Source organism: Pomacea canaliculata, linkage group LG11, assembly GCF_003073045.1.
Source record: "Pomacea canaliculata isolate SZHN2017 linkage group LG11, ASM307304v1, whole genome shotgun sequence".
Classification (NCBI taxonomy): Eukaryota; Metazoa; Mollusca; class Gastropoda; order Architaenioglossa; family Ampullariidae; genus Pomacea; species Pomacea canaliculata.
The window spans coordinates 15,322,788-15,346,218 of NC_037600.1; the positions used below are offsets into that span (position 1 = coordinate 15,322,788).

Consider the following 23,431-nt stretch of genomic DNA (forward strand, 5'->3'; position numbering starts at 1 on the left):
CTCGTGTGACCCTGTGGAGATTGCTGTAAGCAAACATACTTGTAAGCACTCAGTCCGATTGTGAAAGGCTCAGCTCCGGCTTTGACTGTCTCTACAAATCTTATTCCAGGTGAATTTCTTTAGACCTCCCGCCACCCAGAGACCAGGACACCTTTACATATTTTGTCTCAACTTCTTCACGTGCGCTGAAAGTGCGTTCATGGACGTACATTAGCAATTTCACTGTTAAAACATTTATTAGTGAATCTAGTAACAAACATAAAGTACTTTTAAGACAATGTGTGCATAATCGAGATACAATTAGAAATGAGATTTTAATTTGTTGGTTAACTTTTTCTAGTTTGTGAAAGTATGGGAATGAAGACGTGTGTGCAAGTCTCAACGAGAATTTAGTGTTTTTGATGACAATGAGTTAAGGGAATAAAACAACATGGAAAATACAGAAAATTGCGCAGAAAGAGAAGATTTTAACAAATTTATTACAGAATGTTACAAACACACGACAGTTTACTACATTAAGTATTACTTCTACACTCTGCCTACAAATTTACTAATAAAGTTAGGTTTGCGTTTACGTTCAAAGCTTTGCAAAGTTATCAGATATATATATATAAATCATATAACTGCAAGATTATCCGAAACAATGTCAACGTTGATTGCAGTTTAAAATGACGAATGAGAAAGGAGATGACCCAACAAAATTACACTCTTCTTACAAACACAAAGACAGTAGGAAGAAAAACAGTAGGAAGAGTCGAAACATCATCGACACTGAATTATCATACGACTTATCAATAAAGAAAGAATATTTCTTTATTTTCCAGAACTATTTTTTTCAACAAGTTCTAGCAGAAAAGACAAACGGGGAAGTTGGCGATTAACATAATAAACATTCTCATTTTTAATTATGATAATAATTACATTATTGAAGCCTTTTAGTACCGTAGTCTCAGGTAAAATGATGCGGGTTATAGGCAAAACAAAAAACAGTATTCATGCAGATATCAAAGAAGGAAAAGAAGTTATCATCCTTTTAAATTCTCACGTCAAAAGTGTAATTTAATATTTATACTTTTAGTCGTAACTTTTTAATGAGTATAATTTTGCATGCATTTATAGACAACAAGATAGTCTTCCGTTTTATGAAAAAATACTGTAATTGATTTCAGGCTTAGGTAAAAAAAAAAGTGAGTTCAAATCATATAAAGAATTGTTTATATTGCCACAGACATTATTTCAAGTCTATTTTAGTGTTTATATTAAGATCATTGTAGAATATTTAAAATGAAATATAAAATATATCTGTAGGTAGATACAATTATGGACATTAAACTTCGCATCGTTCCTGTCTTTCATGTCCATGCTACTAGTTCCTTCTGGCGAGCTTCTCTCTCAGCCAGTAAAACTTGATTCTATCCGAGCACTGCAAAATAATGAGAGTACAAATGTGTTTGTTCTCTAGTCATATAGCAATAATTATAGTAGTATGCTCTGCTCTATGTGATACGCAGAGTAATTATTTTTATCACTACAGAGTGTTCATGTGTACTCCTTTTTCTTCAAGAAAAATAAAGCGTGAAGCTGTTTATCTGCAAGAAATATATCTGAATAAAAAGCAGCAAGATGGTTGTATGAATCGGCCACACTATGCTTTTACTGCTTGTTTTCATTAACGTTTGGTTAAAATAAATAATGATCATATATGTAGGTCGAGTTATATAACAAATAATGGGTTTTATAAATCATTTTTTAATATAGATTGCCAGCAAAAGCATACAAAGCTATTTTGCTTGTGTGTGTGAAAGGTTATGTGAGCAGGGCAGCTGCTTACCCAAGTATATAATTTTTTAAAAACTAAATCGTCGCCTAAGTTTCCTTTACACTCTTGTAACCGTTTCTCTGCAAGGTCCACCTGTAGTTGAGTCAGCACATAGTCGTCAAAGCCGCTCATTTTGGTGAAAAGTTGTTTTTCACCCATTTGGTGCATTTTTTCCCAGATTTTTTGCCACGTCTGTTAAAAGTCAAACGGAACTGGTATTAAGATCAACACTCTACTGAAGAAAAATCTGTCCCAAGTTATGGAATTAAGGAATTCTTCAAATTGAGGGGAAAGGTTGGTCGACGTTCTATTCTAAAATATTTCATTTTTACACTTTAACTTTACTTGTGTTATATTGGATGTTACTAAACAATAGATTAGAACGGATCAATGCTTAACAAGACATTTTGTATTCATGGACTTTAGATGTTTACGATTTCAAGTTTAATACACAAAAGAAGGCAAATATAATGAAGCATATATGATATATACCGTCCTTATTTATTCATAATCACAGAACCAATATACTTACACTGTAAAAGCGATTTGCTGACATGGATACTGAATACTCACATCAAGTCCTTCTTGTCTCTCTCCCAGCAAGATGAATGTAGCAAACAGAAGGCTAATGATCTGGTCAGGAGGCCTGCACAGACTCACAATGTCATCACCCCTTAGGCTTTGCGCCTTTAGTTTGGTTTGTTCAAGTTCCTGTACATCCCGAGATACTTGTTGGGCATTCTGGAACCAACCTTCTTCCTTCACGGAATTGCCGACACAAGTTTTAGCCACTTTGTCCAGACATGCCTGGAGTTCTTGCAGCTTTAAAATTTCATAAGCTTTTTGTACTTCTGCAAAGACAGAAATTATGCAAATACATATGGACGGAAATACACGTTTAAAACGTAAACAGCGCCATGTAAGTGCTTCCACAATGTAATGTTTATATATAACAACACATCTACAGTAAAAGCACTCCTGTTTTAAATATCCCCTCACCCTCATTGCAAAGCTCCAATAACTCTTCCTTGGTGGCCTCCACGTCCCCTCTGTGCTCAAAGTTGATGGCCATGTAGTTGCCCAGGGCGAGATTCAGTCCATCAAAATCTTTCTCTTCTGCAGCAGCGAGCATTTCTTGTCGCATGCGTTTGTACTTTGCTTTCACTGCTCGAAGCTTTTCATCTAAGATCGGATCTTTAAGACCAATCATCTTGATGCTAGTAAGAACTTTTTCTAACAGCTTTTCATCACTTTTAGAAAGGGCGTCATGAGCTTCCTTATAGCATTGGAGAATTTTCTTTTCCTGTGTCTGCACATAATTAGTAAAAATACAGTAAGTAATTTTGAAAGTGTTGTGTAGACTCTTTTACTAGACGCAAATATTTATGTCTTAATATAATGAGCTAAAGTGGGTAACGTATATACACACAGAAACATAAAAAAACTCTTTTCTATCTTTTTGTGCCTGATGCGTTCTCACTATCAGCAATTTTTCTAACAAATCCATCATGCGACAATGTTACAAAAACAGTTTTTCATTTACCTGTTTTCTTATTCTAAAACTAAAGTGTATATTTTATTTTTAAAAGCATCAATACCTGTTTGGTCCTGTCCGTGACGGCTGCATGCAGTGTTTTATCGCTGGTCAACAAATAATTCAAGATATTTGTGGTTCCCTTCTGTGACAAGTCTGGTCCTTCCCAGTTTTTGACGAGACTAATTTCCAGTAAATATTCTGGTGACGGATCGTCTTCGGGCAGTTTTATTGTAAGTGTCACCTTATCGGCTTCTTTCTGCGGTTGGACGTCCATTGGTGTTCGAGTGGAGTGGACCAATCTGGCTGAAATGTCAGCATCGTCTTTTATCTTGAATTGGATGTCGATCTCTTCGCCACTTTTCACCGGCACCAGTCCTTCTGTATGGGAAGGATCCAACAATCCAGCTTCAGCCGCTGCCTCTCCAAAGCCAAGTAAAATGTCCGGAACATGTGGAAATGGCCGTGTCTCTGGCACCGAGTCACAGACAACACGAAACTCTACGAGACTACACTCTCGACCTCGGTGTATGCCAGTCACTTCTAGTTTGTATGTTCCACTCATGGGAAGCCTGACTACAAGGGACTTTCTCCGGCTTCCTCCAAAGGCACCGCGGTCCAGTCTAAAAGAAAATTTAGACATCGTTAGCGAATTACACAGGAGACATACACTATTGAATAATGAATTGAAAATAATATAAGATGCTATCAACTAAAATATTTTCTAATTATCCACTATGCCACTTAGTTTTAACCCAAATCCAACTGCAGGTAACATGGTCAAGGTCTAGCAAAAGGTCGTAGCCTGATGTTTCTCAGGTCGTTATGGAGTTAGATGTTAGAGATCTGTCTCGTCTTGGAGCCAGCTTAATGTGAAGGTGGTGTTTATGTACTATCCATGGCGGTCTAACTTCTCTATTTTTTTGGAGTCATGCACCTATTACCACTAGCTGGGTTTACTTGGGAAAGTGATATTCGGCTAATCGTGTCCCCATGAAAATCTGAATATTGTCTCGCAACCAGTTTCCAAGGTTGGGTTTGAAGATATCTTCAACTTCGGTTCCTTTAACATTATTCGATACTATTCATTAGAGCAAAATTTCTAATTCTTGAAAGCAGGAAGAGCTTATTTTTGTCTTACCTGTACAGGTAATTTTTAAATTGTAACTTTTCAGGAAAAGCTTTCCCTGAAAGGAATTCATTGAAAAAGAGCTTGCAGTACAGTTGAGTCTCTTCGGATGGACAGCAAAAGTCGACACAACAGCATCCAGACACAGGCTTTATGAGGCAGGTCATGGGGCTGGTCAGCTGCCACCCACGCGAGAAATACATCTTCTTGAAGTGAGGCAAATCATAAAACTTCTCCTTTGTCCATGGCACAGTCAGCAATTGTTTGTCCTCGTCCTCGGGATGACAAAAGCAGTTCATCACCTCGGGGTCCGTTAGGAAGTAAAATTCATCAAAGTCAGATTTCGGATCACTTTCGCTTGCTGTCATCCTGAAAAAAACTCACTTCTTATATGTGTCTGTGTCTTTACTATTGCTTGTGATAAAATGTAAATAAATTTAAAGCATTTTTACGATAATTCTTTTGATTATGGCTAATCACGTTGTGGTACGGTACTAGAGTTATTGGAGTAGAACTGCATAATAAGGCTAAATGTTTAAGTGAAAACAAAAAACCATTGATTCGTTGTATACCGCTGTGATATCATAACTGTAAGATAAATCAGGTACAACACTCATTAAATAAACTATTAAAATACCTCTCTCTTGCGTTTTTTCCACAATCCTCAAGTAACATCCAATTTCCCTTTTGATGGCCGCCTGCTTTTACAAAAGCCCAGAGAGGAAATACAAAGCGCCAGCTGCCGGCCACGTAAACAATGGCCCAGGTGTTGTCTTCCTGAATGTCATTGTCACCAGGGTCGTAAGAAACATCTTTTGCCTTGCCATTTACAAGTATGCATGGAATACTTGCACCTCTGTATAAAAGGAAGAAATAGTATACTGATGTAAGAACTCAGCTAAATATTTCACTTGTTTTTAAGGACGTGTCTTAAACTGCATTTCAGTGAGATGATAAAACATTCCTAATGAACCAAATGGAGTAGTTCAATCGTGTTAAAGACAAGCGACAGGACGCATTTAAACATACTCTTGCAATCAAATAAGTGGATTTAATCAATGTTGTCCACTTAAGAAATTAAGGGAGCTAATCTTACCTGCACAGCTTGGCGAAAAGCTTCGCGATGAATAAGCGATTTCCTCTTGCTTCTAATAAATAATATTTTGGACTGTGTTTATCACTGCAGCTTTCATTCTCCTGTTGGCATCCAATGTTCTGGGCACCCATCCACACAAAAACAGACCTTAACTTTTGAAGATCGGAATTTAAATGGCTGGTGAGATGTTGGACAAGATTCTCGAAGCTTTCTGTCAATGAACTGGGTGTCTGAAACATATACCCAACAGAGATTTGAGAATGAATGGATGATAAAGTAGGCTTTGTGTAGGTTGTCGGAATACTGTAAATGTTACTGCATGTTTAAAAGTCTAATTTGTTTTACGTAAATCTCTAAGAATTCAGTAAACAAAAACAAATATCAGAATCATTCTTCCGAATACAGTCCTTATGCCTCGTGTCTTAACTTCTTTCCAGTGGTATAGTGCTATCAAGTGAGGTTGTCCTTAAGTATTGTATACCTTTTCCTCTAGAGGGACTACAGTCAGGATGTGGTTTTCTGTTTCAGTTCTCATTATCATAACTAGCTGTTATTAGTTATCAATATTATCCTCACCGTCCGGGCTGCAAGGTCCACATCTGTAAAGTCTTCATCTCGAAGTAATTCCTCTTTGCGACTTTCGGGAAAACGCAGGGGTGGATACCCGTCCTCTGCCTCCCACAGCTGGTCATCCTGGAATAGAAAGGCTATAAAATAAATTATTTATACGATGTTTAAATTGTCAGATTGCAGTTTAGTACGTCCACATCTGTGAATACATGCTAAATGCACAATATAATTTGTATCTATTTTGCTTTTTAAATTGTTCCCGTAGCTTGGCTAAAAAAGTGAAATGAATGTTTTAAAAAAATGACCAAATATGAATGTGTATATGTATAACTGCGAATGAGAACAGTTAGCTTTGTCGTCGTTATAGAATGAAAGAAGGGGAAAATATTTTCTACTGAGCTTAGCTCTAACAAAATTCAGAATGAATACTTCTACTGATGATAATGGTGCTGGTGGGGATGATGATGATGAACGAATACTTGCACATACTTATTTTCTAATTCTTCATAAGCATATAAAATGTACAGACTGGCTCACTGTTGGCACACACAGGCACACACACACACACACACACACACACACACACACACACACACACACACACACACACACACATATAAACTAACCAGACCTGATCCATGTGTGAGGCTTGAGTTAATGACACCGGAGGTCACCTCCTTTGTACAGCTGCTGGCGGGGAAAATACTAACTTGCTTAATATCACTTAATTTGTTCTGTAAATAAACATTGTTTGCTGAATGATTTCAGAAGAATATAATAACAATTGCTAATAACCAGTGCAAACATATATTCCACTGAATATTAACAAGAAATATTTTGCAGTGTCATTTCGCAATGTTTTCATAGCTTCTCACATTGCCCTCGTTCTCATTAAGTAAACAGTTCTCCAAAGATCCGTAGTAATGGCTAATAAGAGTTGGTGACAAATTGCCTAACGACTCACATTAAAGATTAACGATGATAAGAATGTTAGAGTAAAATTATTTAAATCAAGACAAAGAGTATTATTTTATCTTATAATTATTATCTAAAACATGACAGACCACATAAAATCGGAAGGAGCCAAATGATGTATTATCTTCACCAAGATAATTAACTGTCATTAGACTACAGCTCACGTCCTCTTTTCAAGCAGTAATTACAAGTGACTGCATTGATGGTGGTGTCTAACAGTTTTATAAAGAAACTAAAGGCTTATTACTTACTCAAAATCACACAAGAGGCATAATAATCACAAGCTTTATGCACCAGAGGGACCGCTAACTCTAGCCAGTCTGCTCCTGACATACCCGGCTGACTGTAAGGCCTTGCTAAGGTACCCGATGGTTCCTGCGGTGAGCGGTGTGGCGGGCTTCACACGTCAGAACATGTGCCTCAGTAGAAGAATAATGCAGCTATGTTTCTGAGAAAAAGAACTAGTCATTTATGTTTTTTTTTCTGTTCGTGTAGGAGAACTACTGATTGTAGCCTTGGCCTTAGCGATCTTTACTATTCGTGTCGCGCATGACTACTTATAAGAGCAGCAGGGATTTGGGGAATGGGAGGGGACAGCTCAAATTACCCCCATAGGGTGAAGTAAGTATTATTGGCAAACACTGTGACCGAAGCTTAGTCGTGTTTTCTTTATGGTCAAGTTAAATGTTTACGTGCCAGATGTCACTGTGGCTTTATGGGGTCACAAACATGAGCTTACTGAAGAGGTTATGGGGTGGGGGTAAGTCATTGCCGAGGGGGCAACATGAGGAGGAGATCAAGAAGTAGAGTTGCGGTCCCCAGACCTCGCGGACACTATTTCATGTTTGTTTTCTGTAGGACACTTCTCCCAGCGCTTTGTAACCAAAGTTTAATATGTGAAACACCTGCGGGTCCTGTACACCATTTTATAATAATAGAAACAGGACATTGTTCCTTGAGCTCCCCACGTTATTCAAGGGCGACGACTTGTCCTGGCTTCATGACTACGGCCTCTGAGAGTTAGATGTCATACAAGACATGTGTACTCGACGGTATAGCCTTTGTTTTATCTCTATATACATAACAGTCCCCTCCATTTTCAAACTAACTTTTATCTACTGAAACGCTTTACACATAATGCAGTATAAGTTGTTTTTAAAAACTGTTTGAATTATTTCTGTTTCTGTTTGAGATGTTTTGTGTTATGTTACTTATGTTAACCCCTACCGCTATCTTTGTCAGGGAAGCGTTCAAATCACACTTTCACACTACTCGCACTCACTGTACGCACACGTCCCCTTACGTGTTCTTTCATTCACAAATCACAAAGATTTGTCGTGGGCAACAAAACTTTTATATCAGTCAACATTAAACTCACACACACGATACTGAGAACTATATATATATAAAGTCTGTAGGTCTTCCACGCCGCGGCCTGTAAATCAAAGTTGTATGTTTTTGAATATTTCGTTAAAGTCTTAGTTACTCACACCGCACTGCCTGAAGAGAACATCTGTGAAACCCAAAAATAAAACGTCCTGGTAAATTCCTCCCTTTCCCTGGTCCAGAAGTTGTGCAGTCTTGGTAACACTTGGCTGATATCCACAAACAAAACTTTTAGGGGAAACCACATACACGTTCCGGTTCTTAATAGGAGTAAGTGCTGACTTGGCAGACACCTAGTCGACGACTAAGAATAAATTCTCTGGGATCGACACATAAGATCCAAAGTGGACACTCCACACTTTCAGTCCTCCTCTCTTCACTGCCCACAGCCGTCTGCTTCCTTCCAAATAATTTTCACGCTACGTCCCTCTAAAATTGCGTCATAAAATGACTTCGGGTTCTGACGCGAAACATGACGCAACAAAAACACTCTCATACTGGTAAGGGCAATAATCCCTGACTAACAACAGACAGGGGGAACAACCCCCTGTTCCTAACAATCTTTAGTCTCATTTTTTTAAACAACAGATTGGCATTCTCTCTGGTGATTGCATAATCTACGAATGAAAGCATCAACTGAAGCGTTTTTATACCATTAATCCCATCTTTTTAGTCATCATCATCTTTGGGCTACTGATGGACTTTGATGACAAAATGTTTGTTTGGTGTGTACTGCTATATTTAAGGAATAATAGACAAGTAATGTTTTAATTTTCCTAGAAGGGCAAAGTCTGCTTAATGCAGAATTATACACTTCACAGTGAACGAGTCATAGTTGACTGTTTGCAGTTTGTTTGGTGCCTTGTTCCACTTGTGACTAGGTTATTATTATTATTATTAAGGCCCTTCGCCCCTCCTGGGGCATAGGCCATCGACTACAGTCTTAACTGTTGTCGATGTTTTAGTAGCAAGGATTTGTTTCACGGGGTGGGGGTGCTGGCCCCACGCCCAACCCTCCTCCTTTTTCAGCCGGGCTTGGGACCGTCCTTGGCGGAGGGCAGCCAGCCCTGTAAACAGATGCCACATGCAGAGAAAGAACAGCATGCCCGAGATGAGAAATGAACTCAGGGCAGCCAACCTTCACTGTATTGGTGACAGGCGCTAACAGCGCTAACCGTTGCGCCACCGGGCCGCCTTGTGACTAGGTAACACTAGGAAAATGAAGAAGTGGAGTGGGAAGTCCCCCAAAAAGTCCAGGTTAGTCAAAAGTTGTGATGTCCAGATACAAGTGCCTGTGCCGGCAGACGAGATTTGAACATAAACTTACGACACTTACAAACCTTACACCTTTGCAAACCCACTACGCCACAAATGTAAATAAAAAGTATGTTTATTATTCACTGCAAGAATTTTAAAAAATTCAATTAATAAGGTTTCAGATTAAGCATTAATAACACAAACAAACACACATCTCTGTGAAATCTATATGAAGCAAATATTTTCAAATTTATTACTCTTAATATTTATATGACTACAAATACACGGCTATATTTACTTGTTTATGCAAGAAGAAGACACATTTTTACATTTTGTATATATAACTATATCTTGCTACTATCTATAAAAAGTTCTGTTTATAAAAAAAGGTTTATTAATACATTTCAAGAATTACAAAACATATTTTCATATTGTCTTGAAATTGAAATGAGAAATGTTATCTAAACAAAAATCACATAGAAAAAATTTTATAAATATTATAATCTCCAATTATCATAGTAATAAAAGTTTGCATTTGTGCTTCATATCTTGGCGATGTTTGTGTTTATTTGTTTGAGACAATGACACACGAGTTATCTTTTACAAAACGTGAAGTCTAGGCTAAAGAAAAGAAAACCCAAATATTTTGTTTATTAAAGCAAATGTAGCATACAATATTATCAAAGTAGCTTTTAGCTCAATGGTCAATGCCAATGTTAAATATTTGACAACATATTCTAATTTTCAACAAATATATTACTTCTACCACTGCATACAAACACGAGAACTACTGAAAAAATGGTTAGACTTTAAATAATTCAAAACATTTCTTTGCGAGTGTGTGTGTGAGAGAAAGAAAGAAAGAAAGAGAGAGTTTAACGATACGATATGATTAATTAAGTGCTAAAATATCAGAAAAATGACATTAATAATTTTGTTGAAAAAAAGGATCAGTCTGTGTTACCTTCAGTTTAATATTTTATGCACTCACAAAAAACCTGTCGTAGACCAGATTTATATTTCGAACAGCAATTTTTTTAGATGGTGTACATGTTAATAAATGTAATGCAGGATGATGTAATAATAAACAAGCTCACTTAAAGTTCAAATTAGTCAATGGAGCCTGGGAACTTTATTTACAGGACTATGCGTCTTCTGAACCTTCAGTCACGATAGAGAAATGTTTGTCACGTGCTCTGTGTTTACGCTGAGTAGTAAACAGAGGTCAGTGTCCAATCTTTGTGTGGTCTAATCTAAAATAAACTTCAAAAAAATTCTTAAGTACAGTATCAACGATAAAATCTTGCGAGAAAGGCGCAGTATACAGTCCAGGAATGCTCTCTTCTTCCACAAAAATGGATTCGTACATACAACGATCGGAAAGCGTTGAAAGAATGCCAACAAAATGTTTGTATAATAATACAGCAGGCCATTTGACATCATTCAATTATGTCTTTAATCTTGAGTAAAAGTTTTATGCAGCCATCAACATCGCAGAAATAAAAGTACGCTGGTAGACCGTAGACATTTGAATAATGATCAAGGTATACAGTGTAAAAACGTTTGATAAGATTACCCCACAATAGCTACATACTTATTTTCATCAGCTTTTAAAGAAACTTTTCCTAAAATCTTCATTTCAAAGCTGAAGGATAATTTGTCACACTGATCTCGGTGGACGTTGATGTGACAGAAGGTTCCGTCAATGGTATTCCTATCACTTGCGCTGTTTATCAGCATAGAGAACATCATGCATGAAACCCTACTTGACCATGACAATCAGCTTCAAACGAAAGGTCCATTTGTAGCCTACACTTTGCAGACACTAACAGACCTTACCAACAGACTGGCATACAACTGAGATTTTCATTAAAAACGTTTTAAAAATTTAAAACTGTTAAATAATTAGTTGTAAGCATTGATTATTGGTCAATGATCAGTCTCCTCAACTCAAGGTAGTTATCAATTTGTCATCGATGGTGCAGAGAGGGAAAGCAAAACCAGAGAAGAAGAATTATAACCTTTATCTGAACCTTTTGCTTATCCTTGAGTTTTACGAAGTTAGTTTATGGTGATCTCCTGACTCAGCCGGAAAGTCGCAATCCTTTCCAAACACTGCAAAAGTGAACAATGATATGAAGGTGTTTTGATCAACATCTTTCACTGTAGTCAAGTTTTTAAAGAAATATAGTTGACGTGTTATCAGAGAGGTAAGTCTGAGTGACTAGTTATGTGAGCGTGATTCTTAATTAACGTAGATTGCACGTGCTTACCCACAAGTGAAGGCGTGTGATGACGCCTTCATCGCCAAGCTTCAATTTCTTTAACTTATCTTCTGCAAGATCCACACGTCTTCTTCTCAAATTAGTGTCGTCAAAACTGATCGCCTTGGTAAACAGTTCATCTTCGCCCGTTTGTTTCAGTTTTTTCCAGATATTTTGCCACGTCTGTTACAAAACACATTGTCAAATTCTTCCAAAGAAAACTTGGATCTTCTGCAGTTTAGTTTGAGACATGTGGAGTATTACTATTTGAACTGAAAACCCTTTTTTGTTCTTTAAGTATTTCATGTTTAACATAAACTTTCATTGACTGACTTATCTGTACATGTTTTAAACTTGAGACTTAAAACGTTAAAGGGCTTTCTGAACCCAATAATTAATCTGGGTTTGACGATGTTAAATAAATGGTCACAAGCAATAACTGTTTATGTGCGAACGTTTGGAATTGTCCTCAATGTTGTGAGCTACATACATAGTTGAGAAAAAACTTGAGAAAAATTGCAATCCTGCTTCATGGATTAATCACTGTCAATCGTTCTTTATTCACAGAAATGGTTTTGACGATTTTGAGTTAATCATTTAACAGAAATATGCACTGGATCGCATACTTACAGGTGTATGCATGAAGACCAAGATTATAAGGTTGCGATCGTAACATTTTAATAGCTTTTACTGGATATGCTTTTGTGTGGCTAATTTGTACATGATAAGTCAGAGTTTTAAAAACAATTACTATTTGCACAACCCAGACAATTAACAGCTGAACTCAATTGTAACACAGTAGGCAAATTATCAAAACCATATTTTATGTGAATCACGTGTAACCTGTGATACCTATTTGAAGTAGCTGAGGGAAACCTTATAAGTAAGGCTGACTTTTATGTGTTATTTGCTCGTGCATTCATAATTTTGTTCATGAAAGTTTTGTGCAACATTTACTCACATCAAGTTCCTTTTCACTTTCTCCAAGCAGGATATAGGTGGCAAAAAGGACATCAATCACATAGTCTGGAGGTTTAATCATGTTGGCTCTCTCTTCATCCTTTAGTGACTGTAGATCCTGTCTTTGTCTTTGGAGCCTCTCTAGTCTCCGGTATGCTTCTTGCCCTTTCTGGAACCAGGCTTGTTCCCGCACCCATTCACTAATACAGCTATTGGCTGCCTTATCCAGACTTTTATGAAGTTCGTTGGCCTGAAGATTTTTAAGAGCTTGTTTTACATCTGCAAAGAAAATAAACACAAACAAATATATAGTAATGGCAGGTTTATGCGTCAGTCTATAATTCAACTGGTCAGGATCGCAGCTGGAAGAGCTGTGTGGTTTTAATACGGAGTAGACGTAAACAACTCAGCTAAAGGGGTAAGTAACAGCACCTAACGTCTCACGAGGCTCGAGTCCTGGTACTCAGTGTTGTCTAATTTGTCAACACTGCCAGTTTATTAGGCTATGAAACGTTTTTCACCTAAGATGAACTTCTTATTCCTACTTATGCCCTTTTCATTCCTCATCTTTTGCTGCGTTGGTAGGTGCACAGCTCTGGATGATGGTGATCTTTCTTTGGAGTTGAACCTGGCTGACATGAGTCATGGGAAAACTGGTTCCCATACTATTAGTGATCTTGCAGCCTCTGGTGTCATCAGTACTGCTTATCCTTGTGTATGGTCATGGTCAGGGTCTTCATGTCCAGAGCTGATAATAGTATCTCTTGTCTTTTCTGGCCGCTGCCATTCCACGTGGTCTCGCTCAGGCGAAGGAGCTTGATGTTATAGTTCTCTCTACCTGAACTGATTTTCCTATCTCGTATAGGGTTCTGATGTTCCAGGTCCCTCTCCTGGTGTTTGCCTTTGCCGTGAGAAGACGGGTCATATTTTATTTGTTTGTTTTGCCGTCCCTCGTATGTTGTCCATGTTTCGTTTTTGTTCTTAAGTGCTAAGAGCATGCTCCTTAGGAGTGTGAGTATGAGCTTTACAAATTTTGCATTTTTATTATTGTTATTATTATTGTTATTTTTGTTATTGTTATTATTATTATTAAAGAATATTATGCTCGAAAAGAGTGAATGATTTATGTATCTACAAATTAATGTGATTGACTATAAACAACGGCCTAGTTGTCCCGATTAATGCTGATTGGGAAATAGCATTAGACATGTAATTTTCCTGTCTGACATAAAGAGTTTAGAAAAGAAATTAATTTCCCGATTTTTTGTGTGTTTCGCTTACCTTCCATTGTGCTACAAACGATTAGGTTTCTATGTTACAAGCTATACTTAATCGAACTTACTAGAAATATCCCATTATTTAAAACAGATTGAAAAACAAACTAACACGTAAAACCAAAGGCTTCTATCATTGTTTATAACATTTCTTACCTTCTTTGCATTATACTAATGCTACTTTCTTTTAATGCATCACAACGATAAGACTTTCATACCGTGCATTATAGCACTAACAGTTTCTTACCTTCCTTGCATAATGCCAACAATACTTTCTTGCCATCTTCTACGTCTCCTCTGTAATCAAGGTTTGAATCCATGCAGTGTCTCAAGGCAAGATTCAGCCGATCCACGTTTCTATCTCTCGCCGCGGCAAGTACTTCCTGCCGCATGCGACTGAACTTTGCCTTCTTTTCTCGAATTTTTCTATTTAATATAGGATCTTTAATATCAGCCATCTCGACGTGAAAGGCAGCTTGTTCTACCAGTCTTTCGTCATCCTTGGCAACCCAGTCATAAAGTTCTTCGTAGCACTGTAGAAGTTCCTGGTAAAGGTTTGAACAAAAAGATATTGTTGTTAGTGCCATCACTATCAGTTAAGCATTTCGATTAGTTACAAGTTTAATAAATGATCAGGTGTGGAAGCTTTAGAGTGTACTTAATTTAACCTTGATTTGGGTATAACTAAATTTTTCTACATCGATTATAAAATGTGAGCCAGTTATACGTGTACTTCACCTGCTTGTCTTTGTCCACAATGGCGGCATTGAGTGTTTCATCGCTGGTCAGCAGGTAGCTCAAAATGTTAGTGAATTTTTGTTTTGAACTTTCATCTGCTAGTCTGTTTTTGATGATATCTATCATTATCGCATACTCTGGTTTCGGGTCATCTTCCGGCAATCTTACATTAACTGTCACTCTCTCCTTTTCTTTCTGAACGTCTTGGTTTTTGCGTTTCCCAGTATGGTGGACCAGCGTGGCCATAATGTCGATGTCCTCCTGAACCGTAAAGCTTAAGTCTATCTCTTCACCCCTTTTCACCGGCACCACTCCCTGTGTGTGGGAAGGCTGAGACAAACCGTTTTTGGCTGCTTCTTCCGTAAATCCATGTCCGTTCTCTGAACATGGCGGCAAGGGACGTATGTCAGATGGCACGTGCTCACAAACAATCCGAAATTTTACTAAACCGCCATTCACTTCAAGTTTATAGGTTCCAATCACTGGAAGTCTGGCCATTATTGACTTTGACTGATTTGTCCTCTTCAATCTGACAAGACATTTTTAAGCCAACAAAAAGGAAATAATTATAAAGGAATTAATGTAAAACGTTTGACTGTTTCCACTGAAACATAAAACTATCACAAAGCTCAAATTATAGAAGTAATGCCAAATAGACCACAATACGAACGTTATTTTCAACTGTATATTGTGGAAAGCGTTTAAAATAAACAACCTATTTATGTTTGTTGCTAACAAATATTCTTATTTGGAAGCTAAAACGCTTAGCTTGATACTGTGACTTTACTAATAACAGAAGAAGTAGTAAATGATTCTTACATGGTTACATAATGATCAATTTGTAAATCTTTCGGAAAAGATGTCCTCGAACGATTTTCATTGAAAAACAGTTCGTATTTGAGTTTAGAACTTGCTGTAGGACTGCAGAAGTTGATGAAGCACCATCCACGTTCAGTCTTGATCTCGCATGTCAAAGGGTCGATTAGAGACCATCCAGATGAGAAATAATAATGATTGAAGCAAGGCAAAGCAAGAAATTTTTCTTTTGTCTGTGGTTCAGGCAACAGCTGATACTCCTTGGTAGGTGTATAACAGATGTATTGCATCATGTCAGGGTCGGTAAGCCAGAAGAATTCATCAAAATCTGATAGTTGACAGCCATAATTTGCTGTGAATCTGAATAATATAGATCACCTTAAAGTTCTGTGTTTATAGCATTGCTACTTACTGATTAGATTGAATAATAATAAAAATAATATTAATCAACACAAAGCTCAGTATAAGAGTAGAAAGTAAATCAATGGATGAAGGTATGAAGGGATGTAGATACTATAACAGTGTCAGATGGAGTCGTGATATTATGGTTAGCATGACAGACAGTATAGCCAGGGAGTTAAGAATAGTAATTCAAGGATAATACTTAGTAAACAGATATGTTTTCAGAGAGCGTGTGAATGTAGCTTTATAGTCCGAGTGGCGAATGTGATCAAGAGAGTTCCACTGCTTAGAGGAACACAGGGAGGACGTCCGTTGTCCGTATGTGACTGTCTCTGTGGGAGGGAGGATAGAATGGGGGAGTCTGATGAGAAGCGAAGGTTTCCCGCAGTAGTGTGGACAGACAAGATTTCAGTAAAGTAGTGGTCGAGGAGCCTTCAAAGAATCCATAGCATAGAGTTGAGAGCTTGTAGTCTATTCTGACTGTAACTGGTAGCTAATGAAGAGAGTGAAGAAGTGGTGTGACACATTCACATTTGAGAGTCCGAAAAACGAGACAAGCAGCTGACTTTCTGAAGCTTATCAATAAGGTAGTGTGGACAGCCAGCTTGAAGAGAGTTGCAGTAATCTAATTTAGACAGAACAAATGAGCAGATATGAATTTTGGTGGTTTTTGAATTTTGGTGGTTGAGATGGACAGAGTATGGCGAATGGAGCCTATATTCATAACATGCAGAACAGATGTGAGAAACATGCTCATCAAGAGACATGTCATCAGACATTATGTAACCTAAATTACTTTTTGAAGTAACAACAAGAACATTGGCATCGTCACTACTAAAAACGAAGATGCTCATACGAGCGTAACGAACGGAACACGTGTACATTATATTTTGCACAGCAACGAACTGCACAAAATGTACATACCACCACAGCATCCATAAACATTCGCAAAAGTAAAATAAAAAAGAACACTTCCCATGAAATACCGTTGTCTGGAAGCCTCTCCAGAATCTTCAACCAGCATCCATTTTCCTTTCTGGTAGTAAATTACTGACACAAAGGCCCAGTGAGGAAACACGAAGCGCCAGCTGCCGGCCACGTAAACAACTGCCCAGGTACATTCTCCTCTAATGTCCTCATCACCAGGGTCGTAAGAAGCACCTTTTGCCTGGCCGTTCACAAGTATGCATGGTATTTTTGCGGCTCTGTGTAAAATGAGAGTGATCATTAGAAACACAGTCTTGACACAGAAAGTTTCGGATACTACTACTGTATACTGTAGATGTTATTTTTATGAATATGATAATGAGAACATCTGTCTACAATAAACTCATGCTCAAAGATACACACACACACCATACGAGTTGCTGATACAAAACTTACCTACACATCTTAGCAAACATTTTATTGATGAATGTGTCATCTATGCATGCCTTCTGTAGGTAATATGTAGGACTCTGCTTATTTTTGCATTCTGATTTCTCTTCTCGACATCCGACCTCTTGATCCCCCATCCACACAAAAATGGATCTTAACTTGTGTAGATCGGTGTCCGCATTCCTAGTAAGATGATTGATAAGTAGATCGAAACTTTCTTTGAGCGAATCCTCTGTCTACAACAAAGTCACGCCCAAAGACACACACACACACACACACATGCAAACATAGTTGTTGACAAGTGACCGTCTTCAAGCAATGCTTTACTATCTAGGCACTATTGCATGCAATGTACACTTTGTAATTTTATTTGAGATGAACTCTGTATTTTAATGGCTATTCTTGCTATAGCTTTCCTTCCTCTTCTTCTTGGACGTCAGGGTCGTTTTACGTGATCGACCTGATTGTAAATAAACTTTTCAGAGGCAAACTATAGCTTAACACATCTTTAGCAATTGAAATCTTTTGATACAACGTGCAATACTAAAACACATGTAAAATATTTTTAAGGCAAAGATGTGAATAATTCTGAAAATGACAAAGAATGTTAATGTTGTAGCCTTAAACTTGTGAACATCTCAGTACGTTTCACACTACTTGCAGGGGATTATTAATGTTAGCATGGGGCCCTATAGCATTTATGATAGAAGATGTCAGTATTAATCGCACAGATGTATTACACGTCGAAGGATTGCCATAATGTCACGTGTTGTTCTCAGAGGTAATTAGGGATAAAAAATTACTAAAATAAATTTCCCTACTTTTTTTTCTAGGAATGATTTTTGTCTTCGTTACATCCTGTAACAACTTTTCCTTTTTCTGCTTTCCAAACCATGTTCTTGATCCTTATATTTCCTGTGGACTAGAATTTGGATCTGCGCAGGTAATCGACTATATTGTGCCATTCGACCTCCTGTTACATGAATTTGCTACATACTTCATCTTACATGTATTCTTTTTCTTATTCTGTGAGTATTTTTAGTGCTAGTGCTATTTGTTAATAGTAAATATTTTCGCTCAAACCTCTCTGGCTTCCTCGTCCACCCTCGTAAAGTCTACGTCTCGAAGTAGTTCTTTTTTGGGGATCTCTGGCGGACACAGCGCTGGGTACCAGTCCTCGGGCTTCCAAAAAACGAGGTCCTCATCGTAGTCCAACAGAGGCCTGGGGATCTGTGGCGGAGGCGGCGGTGGGTTGGAGGAGCCCAACAGACTACGAAGAAACTATGAAGTAAATACATGGCACTGATCAGCAAGTTTACAGCAAACTTCTCACAGGTCTGAGATGTCTTTGCACGTGTATTTGCAAGGGAATGACCCTTACCCCTATCCCTCACCTTGAAAACACATGCACTCTCTTTTTTTTTCTTTTACTTATACAGTGAAGTAGAACGAATTTAGCCTTTTATTTCTTTTTTTTTAAAGAATTTTCTAGAAAAAATACCAAAGCATTACACATGTAAAATCAAGTTTTAAGGACACATCCCCTCAAATTTGATTAAAATCGTAGTTTTCAACCATTTTGAGAAATTAGCATATTACGAAATTTGAACATTTTCTTTGTCCACCCTAAAATTCACCTTTGGTAAAAGCATCTAGAAATATGTAAATTTTATCAATAAACACGGTCCCTGATTTCAGAATGCTCCTTATTTTGTTCAGAATTCGTGAAAATAGGAAATGTTTGATACATAGCAACTCAGTCACCCGTTTGAAAAACTGGGTCCATCTGTGTATCAGCAGAAAGAGAATTCATTGAGCTTTCAAACAAGGGCATATTCAGGGCCAGTGGAAATTTCTACGAGCAGTTTTGCGCTCTTTTCTAAGCAAGACAAAGAAATGGACATTTCCATATATGGATGAGGCATACACACGCTTTAATAATGCAAAGGCCCGGAAAGGTCGTCTGTCTCAGGGCCAGTGCTGGCTTTCAGGGTCTCTAAATTCCAGGGAGAAGTTCTCGAACTGTATTTTTCTCTGTGTGCTGAAGGAATTTTAGTGAAAAGCAAGCAGAAAAAAATACAGTGGCAACATATCATCTGCAAGAATCTATGAATTCTTTTTCTAGACTATAACCAGTCAGACCACTCGCCGTCCTCTTAGGATAAACATCGATTAGCATTGCGTGTGTGTGTATTCCAATGTCGACACAACAACAGCATTCCAGTTCAGTACTAGTCTAACCACAGGTAACAGGAACCTCCACTTGCAACAGTCAAAGTTGGTCTTTTCTTTGCCCATGTGACTATCCTTGAAAACTATACTTTAAGGTATCTTGGAGGGTAGTAGACACCGGGGTGGCCAGAGGATAAACTGGCTTACGAATGTGAAGAAGTAGACTTGTCGTCCAAACAAACCTAAAAAATCAGCTTGCAGAATATCACTCGTTATGGAATCGATAATCTATTGCTTACTTAGAAGCTGAATCAACCATTACTAATGCTCCATGAAAACTTTAGAGCATAGGATGATAAAAACATGACATCGTATGTAGCTTATATTCACGTAAATACTTAATATTGCCCTCATTTTCATTGTCATCACCAAGTCAGTTCAATTATTTGTAGCAATAGATGATAAAGACTGGTGACAGATTGTTTTAAAGACGAGCAATGAGCGTTCACGACGGTAATACAAATAAATTAAGCTCATCAAGACAATGCCAATTTTTATTCTATATAATGATTTAACCAAAAAAAAAAAAAAAAAAATTGAACTTACGAAAAATCAAATGAAGCAAAAAAAAAAAAAAGAAATTATCTTCACCTTCATCCAGCAATTATTAAAGCAACTAAATGTTTGGAACTCACCTCAATAACAAACATGTTATTCGCAAGTGTACTGTACCAGCAGGGAACGATAAATATCAAAATGTCACCCAGTCTGATCCTTATATACCCTTGCAGGGTGTCATGATTAGTTGCTGTAGGACTGGCGGTGTGGCTAAACAAGTCTAAACGTGTTCAGTCATTATTGTATGTTCAGCTGGGCCAGGTACAGAGCTCAGGCTTGGCTTTGTGATGCTTGGCACGTCGCCCATGAGTAGATCGCAAGACCACGAGAGTATGGGGAGTGGGAGGTGGCTCAGCTCAGATGAGAAAAATATGTAAATATATTTATCACAGATTTTTGACAAAGGCTTGTATATGTTTTATTTTGTTTAGTTGTTATTGCTTAGGCACTGTATTTGACTCTAGTTTAAATTGGTAGACAAAAGGTTGCTGAAGAGATCCTTGTGTTACCTGTAATCCAGGCAGACAGTTCATGGGAATGTAGGAATCTGCTACAGCCATGTACTTTGTGTGCTCCACAAGTGTGAAATGTGTTCGAGAAGGTCAGTAGTACATGTAAAAGGTAAAAGGCGACGACAAGAGAAATGCCTTGTCAAATCTTGAATACTAGATTTTAGAAAAACAGTGGAGCTTTGGAGAACTTTGCAAGAGGCTAAGCGTTGGTCTCGGCAGACAGATAACAGTCCACCTTTACACGTCCGTGGTCTGACAACACTTCTGCCCTACTTCCCGTTGGCATGCTACATGTAGTTTACAACTTATCACATTTACTCTCACTTTATTCCTTGCATTTTAAACCAAATTTCACTCGCTAAACCCTTTAACCATGAAGTGGATGTTAGCAACCGTGCATTGCTCAAGATATTCATTCGAGAGAACTGCATCTTCTGTTATAAAAGAACACAACAACTGCCTTAGGCTGCCTTCGGTAGTGTGTATTTGCTGTTCTGGGTCAAGAATTTTTAGGAGACAGAACAAGGAAACCAAAGAAATACCCAGAAGACGAGCTTTGTCAAAATCTGGGAAATCCACATATAAGTACCTGTGGCCGAGACTAAAGCTGAACTCGGAAACTTGCTTTTTATTGTTGAAGGAGTAACATGTTTGGGTTTTATTTAGATAGTGGAAGAGCAAAGGGTAAGTTAATATAATTAACTGTCATCGGTCAGTGCTTTACTTCCCAAGGAGACACTGAAAGTGGCGGGATACCAATATAGACACACTGTTTGTACAGCACAGGACCATCTGACATCACACTATCATGTCCTTAATATTCCGCCACATAAACTGTTCATTTAATTAAATCCAGGACAGATATAAAAGTATGTATGGGACCTAGAGGGTTTAAAAATGTTCGCAAGTTACATGAGCAAATTAACTGGATAATGTTTGATGCAGCTACCCCACAATAGCAACATCTCAACCACATTTTCGTTTGATCTAAAAGTAACATTCATAATAAGCATATACAGAACAATAATACAATAAATTCACATTAAACTTTGCGTTAAATTAGAAATAAACAAATTCTTTCAGGCAAAGGGAAATATTTTAGGAAATATATTACCCGGCTTGCTGTAAAGCCTTGTGGATGCCAATCGATGGTTGCTGGGGTGAGCTCAACATTTCGCTACTGGTGAGTCAGCAGAAAAATAATGCAGCTGTGTTTCTGAGAAAAAGAACTACTCATACATATTTTTTGCTTTCTCCGGTAGGACAGCTATTGGTTGCAGCCTTGGCATTGGCGATGTTTACTATTCGCGTGGAGCACGACCACCTTATAAGATCGGCAGATGAAAGGCGAATGAGAGGTGGCTCAATTAAATTATTCCAAGAAGGAGTGATAAGTATTATGGGTACAAACTGTGACAGAAGTGTAGTTATGTTTTCGTATCTTGCCATTCCAACAGCTTACGTGCCAGATATTCACTGTAGGATAATGGAGTCACATGAGGTTACTGAAGAGATCAGGGGTCGTAGTCAGGAGGTGAGGGCAAGTCATAGCCGAGGGGCAACGTGGGAAGGTCAAGGAGGACGACTCTCGGTGCCCAGACTCCGTGGACACTATTCTATGTGTGTTTTCCATAGGACACTTTGTCCACCATCTTATAGCCTTTGTCAAAGCAAGAACATTTTGTATTTGTGATTCATACCTTGCCGTTGTTTGTGTTCATTTGTTTAAGACAATGCCACTTAAAACTATTTTTAAAACATGTGAAGTCCTGATAAAGGAAGAAGCCCAGATATTTTTATACTAAAGCAAATGTAACATACAACATTATGAACCATTTTATTATATATATTATATATATTTATTATATACCCGACAGTACTTCTCCCGCACTCGAAATAAAGAAAAGGGGAATGTAGTGACAAAAGTTATCCCGTGAGGACACATCCGAGGTTTTATGCAGTTCCATTGTGCATTTAGCTGGCCGGTTGCGCCATCTTGTTCGTGTTTAATAAATACTGTTTCATCAAACTACAACACTGTCTAGTGCTGGTCGTATTGCTTTAAACAGAAGCTCAATGTTAAATATTATCTGACTTTCCCAAGAATGATATATTATTGATATTTCTAATGAACTAGAATGTAGCTATGATTCTGCTGCAGGACCGGTAAAGGATACTGATGCTTACTGGGGAAAGAGTTCACGATTACAGTTAATTACTAATGCAAGGACCTGGAAATGGCATCTGTCCGAGGGCCAGTGCTGACCTTCGGGAGCCTTTAATTCCAACTAGAGGCTATACAACTCTGTGTACTGAAGGAATTTCAGTGTAGAGTAGATGGATAAAGTTATATTTGCAAGACCTTAACCACAAGAAGCCACTAGATGCTCTCTAAGGATACATTGATTGGGCCGTACCACGACAAAGGGTTGTATTCTGCACAGGTTGGAATCAATGTCGCCATGGCCACAGTACCAGTACCATTCAATCACAACAATAACTGCCAGTGACAACGAGACCAGGTTCTCCCAG

At 37.9% G+C, this 23,431-nt stretch overlaps 2 protein-coding genes across 3 annotated transcripts; both read right to left on the minus strand.

Moving 5' to 3' along the window:
- Positions 1 to 460: 460 nt before the first annotated feature.
- Positions 461 to 7,555, minus strand: LOC112576189 (hillarin-like). Of its 2 annotated transcripts, none has more exons than XM_025258469.1 (11): positions 7,375 to 7,555; positions 6,780 to 6,835; positions 6,155 to 6,271; positions 5,579 to 5,808; positions 5,120 to 5,338; positions 4,495 to 4,851; positions 3,418 to 3,976; positions 2,819 to 3,128; positions 2,393 to 2,670; positions 1,832 to 2,011; positions 461 to 1,423 (listed from the first exon to the last, which is right to left on the minus strand). In XM_025258469.1, the coding sequence occupies exons 2-11, from the start codon at positions 6,786 to 6,788 to the stop codon at positions 1,367 to 1,369; spliced, it is 2,316 nt and encodes a 771-aa protein (XP_025114254.1). In that variant the 5' UTR covers positions 6,789 to 6,835; positions 7,375 to 7,555; the 3' UTR covers positions 461 to 1,366. The 2 variants fall into 2 exon arrangements, with proteins under 2 accessions (XP_025114254.1, XP_025114253.1); XM_025258468.1 differs by having other exon boundaries at positions 6,780 to 6,882.
- A 2,291-nt stretch (positions 7,556 to 9,846) lies between these two features.
- LOC112575895 lies at positions 9,847 to 20,548 on the minus strand. Its single transcript, XM_025258027.1, has 10 exons — positions 20,465 to 20,548; positions 18,681 to 18,878; positions 17,604 to 17,833; positions 17,207 to 17,425; positions 15,822 to 16,178; positions 15,003 to 15,531; positions 14,512 to 14,809; positions 12,992 to 13,269; positions 12,040 to 12,213; positions 9,847 to 11,881 (listed from the first exon to the last, which is right to left on the minus strand). Exons 1-10 carry the CDS (start codon positions 20,477 to 20,479, stop codon positions 11,828 to 11,830), a joined length of 2,352 nt encoding a protein of 783 aa, XP_025113812.1. The 5' UTR covers positions 20,480 to 20,548; the 3' UTR covers positions 9,847 to 11,827.
- Positions 20,549 to 23,431: the final 2,883 nt, after the last annotated feature.

Excerpts from the sequence above, each read along its gene's own strand:
- LOC112576189 (XM_025258469.1), bottom strand. Across the intron at positions 4,852-5,119 it reads GGAAAAAACGCAAGAGAGAG|GATGACAGCAAGCGAAAGTG; the intron begins GTATTTTAATAG and ends AGTTTTTTTCAG. Across the intron at positions 3,129-3,417 it reads TCACGGACAGGACCAAACAG|ACACAGGAAAAGAAAATTCT; the intron begins GTATTGATGCTT and ends AATTATGTGCAG.
- LOC112575895 (XM_025258027.1), bottom strand. Across the intron at positions 16,179-17,206 it reads GGAGAGGCTTCCAGACAACG|ATTCACAGCAAATTATGGCT; the intron begins GTATTTCATGGG and ends TATATTATTCAG. Across the intron at positions 14,810-15,002 it reads TTGTGGACAAAGACAAGCAG|GAACTTCTACAGTGCTACGA; the intron begins GTGAAGTACACG and ends AACCTTTACCAG.